The sequence below is a fragment of the Orycteropus afer genome, unplaced genomic scaffold, assembly GCF_000298275.1.
Source record: "Orycteropus afer afer isolate SDZICR_OR568_19922 unplaced genomic scaffold, OryAfe1.0 scaffold00010, whole genome shotgun sequence".
Lineage (NCBI taxonomy): Eukaryota > Metazoa > Chordata > Mammalia > Tubulidentata > Orycteropodidae > Orycteropus > Orycteropus afer.
The window spans coordinates 7,946,284-7,952,817 of record NW_006921597.1 but is presented as its reverse complement, the minus strand read 5'-3'; the positions used below and the strand labels follow the sequence as shown (position 1 = coordinate 7,952,817).

At 37.9% G+C, this 6,534-nt stretch overlaps 1 protein-coding gene across 1 annotated transcript in view; it reads left to right on the top strand.

Moving 5' to 3' along the window:
- The window catches only part of TTF2 (transcription termination factor 2), a 71,611-nt gene that overhangs the window by 42,627 nt on the left and 22,450 nt on the right, over positions 1–6,534 (top strand). The window contains exons 16-17 of the mRNA XM_042781992.1: positions 802–884; positions 2,763–2,896. Of these exons, the coding sequence (XP_042637926.1) occupies positions 802–884; positions 2,763–2,896 (217 nt within the window). The remainder of the gene's footprint in view (positions 1–801; positions 885–2,762; positions 2,897–6,534) is intronic.

The window sequence follows — 6,534 nt, the reverse complement described above, 5'->3', positions numbered from 1 at the left end:
GCATATACTTTGTCTCATGACATTGACCACAATTTACCCCAATGTAACAGCTCCCCTCCCACTTCCTCCCAATAGTTACCTCTTCCCTGTGCCCATCCCTCCATGTACTTCTGCCCCCTGAGCTGTCTTCCTGTGCCCTTCTTTCTCCCATGATTGTTCTCTCCAGGGAGTGTATCTACCTCAGCTCATATGCCTGTCTTCTGTTTGGCTGGAAGCCACAGGTGTGAGTTCAGTTCCAGACCTGAAGGGCAGCTAGGGACCATAATCTCAGTGGTTCCACCAGGCTCTATCAGACCAGCAAACCTGGCCCCCTCGAGTTTGGTTTTTTAACATATTATTCAGCATTTCATCAGACCTTTAAAAAACAACAAAAACTGCCCTGTAATCCTTCATGTCATCAACTCTTTGCAATGAAGACTTCAGAAAATATTTTTAGTTTAGTTTGAAGATTGTCTTTAGGACTCTTGACCTTCCCTGAATTCCAGAGTTATTCTCTTTCACTTAGTACTCTCATTTCCAGTGTGAATATATATATGAATATATATATATTTTTTTCTCCTCTTTTTATTCTTTTTGTTTATTATTACCTCATTTAAAAAACTAATTTGGTTTTTTAAATAATTTCTTTTTCATGACTTTTGGCAAATGCTTCCTATGATTTTGCTATCATTTAACAAGTTTATGTCTGTAATTTGCCACAATCCTACGGCAACATAGTCAAAGAGTAATGATTGGAAAGCTATTTAATCTTAGAGACCATTATACATGCTCTTATTTTTTATTTTTTTGGATCTGAGGTAGGTCAGCTCTGCAGTCCTACCTAAAAAGACATGAAAGTGGGGGCAATCAGTACGGAAGAAGCCCTGATAATCCCTTCAGTAGAGGTAAGCAGTGGGACAGTGCTAATGAAAATTGGGATTCAGGTTCAGTAAAATGACAAAAATGGGAAATTATGAATTCTGGGTGTCAGACTTGATCTTAGCCAGGAACCTCAAACCAAAGTAAAATATCCTGATCTGCTAGATACCATAATTAGTGATCTAAACTACTTTTTAATTATCTAAATCTGATTTATTAAAATGCAGTTAGGACCTCACTTATGAAAAGGCAAATGCCAAATTTATAGTGGGTGCCAAGAATGGAAAGGAGGGAAAAAGGGGGTTAACAGGGATGGAAAAATTACATCCATTAAAGATAGGAGTTGCACAGACAAGTATTTTAATTGCTGTCAATAAATTGTACACCTGTAAAAAGTTGAGTTGGCAAAAGTGGTATGATAGATGGATTTACAGCAATGACAAAAAAGAAAAATATAACTGCTGAGGCTGCTTATTTACAGTCAAACGCCTTATGGGATTTGGTTCCTGAGTTTGGAGGTTTAGGGTCATAGTTTTAAGGAACATTCCAGTTAATGGGCCTAATAATGTGTTGAGTGCCTCTGTTCTACCTCCTTGTTTGCTGCATAGTGCCTGGGGTCTTAAAAGCTTGCAAGCAGCCATCCAGGATACAACAAGTATTCACCTGGAGCAATACTGGGGGGAGAAGGAGAGTCAGGAATAAGGATAGCTCTGGTGGTATAGTACCTAAGGCATTTGACTGCTAACCAGAAGGTTGGCAGTTCAAACCCACCAGCCACTCCATGGAAGGAGGACTGGGCAATCCACTTCCATAAAGATTTACCACCCTGGAAACCCAAAGGGGATTGCTATGAGTCGGAGTTGACTCGATGGCAGTGAGTTTGGTTTTTTGGTTTATAGAACATTTGACTAATTGTCTCCATAAACACCTGCCTCATTTTCTGTGAAACTGGAAGAACTGAATGGTGCCCATAAAAGAATCCTGATCAAAACAGGGAAAGTACAGAACAGGATTTGAAATTCACATGGACTCCAGACTTACGGAAACCATGAAGGCTGGATGAACCCCTGAAACTATTGCCCTGAGATGATCTTTAAGCAGAAAATATCCTCTGAAGTTGCCTTAAAACTGAGCAATTAGTTTAGCTTAAGTGGTTAAAAAAAAAAAAGTTTGCTTTGAGAATTATGTTCTCAAAAACAAAAAATATTTTAGCTTAACTAGTAAAAAATGTCTGCTTTGAGCATTCCGTTCTTTTAAGAACTATCTATGTGTGATCCAATTGACAACGCCCCCAAAGATTAGATAGGAACCTTAGGGGGCAGTGAGTTTATGTAATGAGGGAGGAACAACTCAGAAAAGGCAGGTAAGAATGGCTATACAACTCAAAGAATATAATCAATGTCACTAGATGACATGTGGTGTAGAAACTGTTGAATTCGTAAATGTTTTGTTGTGTATATGCTCAAAAACAAATAAAATTTAGAGAAAACAAAAATTGCAGTTAGTTCTCTAAAGACAGGCTTAGTGACAGAATGGTTAAGTTCTTGGCTGCTGACTGAAAGGTTAACTGTTCAAACCTAACCCTCCTAGCAGCAGGATAAGAGAAAGACCTTATAGTCTGTTCCCAAAAAGGCTACAGTTTAGAAAACCCTACAGGGCAGTTCTACGTTGTCATGGGGTTTTTGTGAGTGGAAATTTACTTAATGGCCTCTAACAACAACAGGTATAGTATGAAAACTAGTATTTGATTTCACTTAATTCTTGGTGCGTAAGTGAGTTAGAATCACGTTATTGACTCTCAGACCAAATAATAGTAAGAACCTCATTTAGTTCTTACTTCTTCCCCATATTTTTCTTTCATAAATCCTATATTATTTTAAGTGGTTTGTTTTCTCTCTTGGAAGTGGCACAGGAGTTTGGATCCAGTGGGCCTGCACACTCTTTAGTGGAAAACTCCCAGAGACCCAGCACGGTCCACATACTGTCACAGTTGCTGAGACTCCGCCAGTGTTGCTGCCATCTGTCTTTACTGAAGTCGGTAAGAAAAGCCCCATTGTCATATGGTGTCCCAAAAGGGCCACCTGAGATGGCCATTTCTGTCTCCTGTGACTGTGATCCAGTCTGCTAGATGAAGGAAAATGGTGTTTTGGGATTTTTCTTTTGGCAGGGTGGGGAAAAGAGAAGGAGCCCCTGTTTGCACAGTGGTTAAAGCACTCAACTAATAACTGAATGGTTTGAACTCACCAGATGCTCTGTAGGAGCAAGAGTGTGAGTCTGCTCCTATAAAGATTTACAGCCTTGGAAATCCTATGGGGCAGTTCTCCTCTGTTCTTTAGGGTCACTATGAGATGGAATTGACGTGACAATAATGAGTTTGGGTTTGGGGTAGAGGGGGGCTTGCTTATTTTACATTAATCATGCTAATTTCCATAGTGTCTAGAACAATGTTTTGTTGGTTGGTTGCTTTGTTAATACACTTATTTTAAATGTCATTTTGTTAAAGAGGAAACCAATTTATAAATGTTTTAGTATTTCAGAATGTCATAAAGCTAATTCAGTTACTGGTGCTTTCTGCTTTGGGCAGCATTAGGAATTTTAGTATTCGTTGCAAATATACACAGCAAAACATTTATGAATTCATCGGTTGCTACATGAACAATTTAGTGGCATTGTTTATATTGTGTTGTGCAACCACTCTTTCCCTCTTCTTTTTGAGTTGTTTCTATTCATTAACATAAGCTCACTGCCCTCTGAGGTTCCTGTCTAATCTTTGGGGTTACTGTTGTCAATTTGATCACAGGTAGATAGTTCTTAAAACAACATAATGCTCAAAGCAGACATTTTTTTACTAGTTAAGCTAAATTATTACTGGGTTTTAAGAAGACTTTAGGATATGTTTTTTGTTTAAGGTTTAAAGATTATCTCATTGTAATAGTTTCAGAGATTCATCCAGCCTCCATGATTCTAGAAATTTCAAATTCTGTTCTGAACTTTCCATCTTTTGATCAGGATTCTTCTATGGAATCTTTGATCATCTATTTCTGGCTTCATGGTAAAGGAGGCAGTTGTTAATGGAGGCAGTTAGCCATACATTCCATATCCTCTTAGTATTCTGACTCTCCTTCTTCCTCTATTGCTCCAGTTGTGCCTTGGATGTTTTGTTGCAAGGTACTGTGCAACAAACTGGAAGGTAGAACAGAAGCACTAAATGCTTTATTGGGTTCATTAACTGGAAGGATGTTCCTTGAGACCATGACTCTAATCCTGTTTGATTGTAAATAGCAGCCTCAGCAGCTACTCTTTTTTTTTTCTTTTGTCATTGTTGCAAAAATATCTATCACGCCACTTTTGTCAATTCAACTTTTTACAAGTATACAACTTATTGACAGCAATGAAAATAATTGATTTTAATTGATTTTACCTTTAATAATGTGATTTTTCCATCCCTGTTAAACTCCCTTTTCTCCCTCTGTCCTTGCTCTGGGAACCACTAATAAACTTTGGTCTCTATATATTTGCCTTCTATTGTCTTTTTTTAGGAGCTCTGGTAGCATAGTGCCTAAGGCACTTGACTGCTAACCAGAAGGCTGGCAGTTCAAACCCACCAGCCACTTCTCGGAAGTAAGATAGGGCAATCTACTTCCGTAGTGATACTGCCTCGAAAACCCAAGGAGGGGTCACTATGAGTCGGGTCCAACTCAACGGCACATAACAACAACATTATCTTTTTATATAAATAACATCATACAATATTTGTCCTTTTGTGATTTATTTCACTCTGCGTAGTGTCTTCAAGCTCTATCCATATTGTAGCATGTATCAAAACTTCATTTCTCATGCTGGCTGAGTAGGATCCCATTGTATGTATGTACCCTATTTTATTTACCCATTCATCTGTTGATGGACATTTAGGGTGTTTCCACCTTTAGGCTTTTGTGAATAGCACTGCAGTGACCACTGCTGTACTTTCAGCTCTTTTTGGTATAGACCTGTGAGTAGAATTTCCGAGTCATGAAGTAGTTCTATTTTTAGTTTTCTGAGGAGCCACATACGGTTTTCCATAGCGACCGTACTATTTTGTATTCCCACCAGCAGTGGATAAGGATTCCAATTTCTACATATCCTCACCAACATTTATTTTCTTTCTTTTTTTTTTTTTTTTTATCTTAGCCATGCCAGTGGAGTGAAATAGTGTCTCATTGTGGTTTTAAATTGCATCTCTCTGACGGCTAATGACACTGAGTATCTTTTCATGTATTTGGTGGCTATTTGAGTGTTCCTCTTTATATATTTTGATTATTAGATTCTTGTCAGATATATGTTTTCCAGTGATATTCTTTCTCTCAGTCAGTAGCTTGTCTTTTTACTTTTTGGGTAAAATCTTTTGATTGAAAAAAAGTTTACTTTTTATGAGGGTCCTATGTATTTATTTTGTTGTGCTGTTTGAGCTTTTATTATTACATTAGATAATCCATTGTTGAAAGCTAGGCCTGACAGCATTGACTCTGCTTGTTCTTCTAAGAATTTTATGGTGTTGCACCTTTAGGTCCTTAACCCATTTTGAATTTGTTTTAGTGTGTGGTGTGAGAGAAGGATCCTGTTTCCTTTCTCTAAATGTAGAAAGTCAATTTTTCCAACACCATTTCTTAAAGAGACTTTCATTTCCCCATCAAATGGACTTAACGCCCTTGTCAAAATTCAGTTGACCATAGATGTATGGGTTTACCTCTGGACTCTGAATTCTATCCCATTGGTCTGTATGTCTATTGTACCACTATCAGGCTGTTTTTATTACTGTAGCTGTGTAGCATGTTTTAAAATCAGGAGGCATGAGTCTCCTACCTTGTTCTTTTTCATGAATTATTTTAGCAATTTGAGGCCTTTTGCCTTTCCATATAAAGTTGAGGATTGATTTTTCTATTTCTGTAAAGAATGCTGTTAGAATTTTGATTGATATTGCCTTGAATTTATAGATTGCTTTGGGTAGTATTGACATTTTAACAATATTAAGTGTTCCAATCCATGAACATAGAACATCTTTCTATTTATTTACTCATTGTCATTGAGTCAGATCCAACTCTAATGTAGAACCATCCCTGCACTCCTAGAATAAATCCCACTTGGTCATGGTGTATGACTCTTTTAATATGCTGTCATTATTTTTTTGTGTGTGATATTTTTGATGGTTTGGGAATCAGGGCTGTGTTTGCTTCATAGAATAAATTAAGGATTATTCCTTCCTTCTCTGTCTTTTGGAACGTTTAAACAGTAACCAAAAACCAAACTCACTGCCATTGAGTTGATTTGAGTCATAGCGACCCCTCCTTGGGTTTCTGAGATGGTGTCTCTACAAAAGTAGATTGCCCAGTCTTCCTTCCAAGGAGTGGCTGGTGGGTTTGAACTGCCAGTCTTTTGGTTAGCCATCAAATGCCTTAGGCACTATGCCACCAGAGCACAGTTTAAATAGTATTGGCCTCAATTTGTAAATGTTTGGTAGAATTCCCCAGTGAAACCATCCGTTCCAAGACATTTTGTTGTTGTTGTTCGGAGGTTTCTGATCACTGATTCAATCCCTTCACTTGTTATTGGTCTGTTGAGATGTTTTATTTTCTCTTGAGTTAGTTTGGGTAGGTTGTGTGCTCCCCCCCCCTTTTTTTTTTGTCTGTCTCTCTCTCT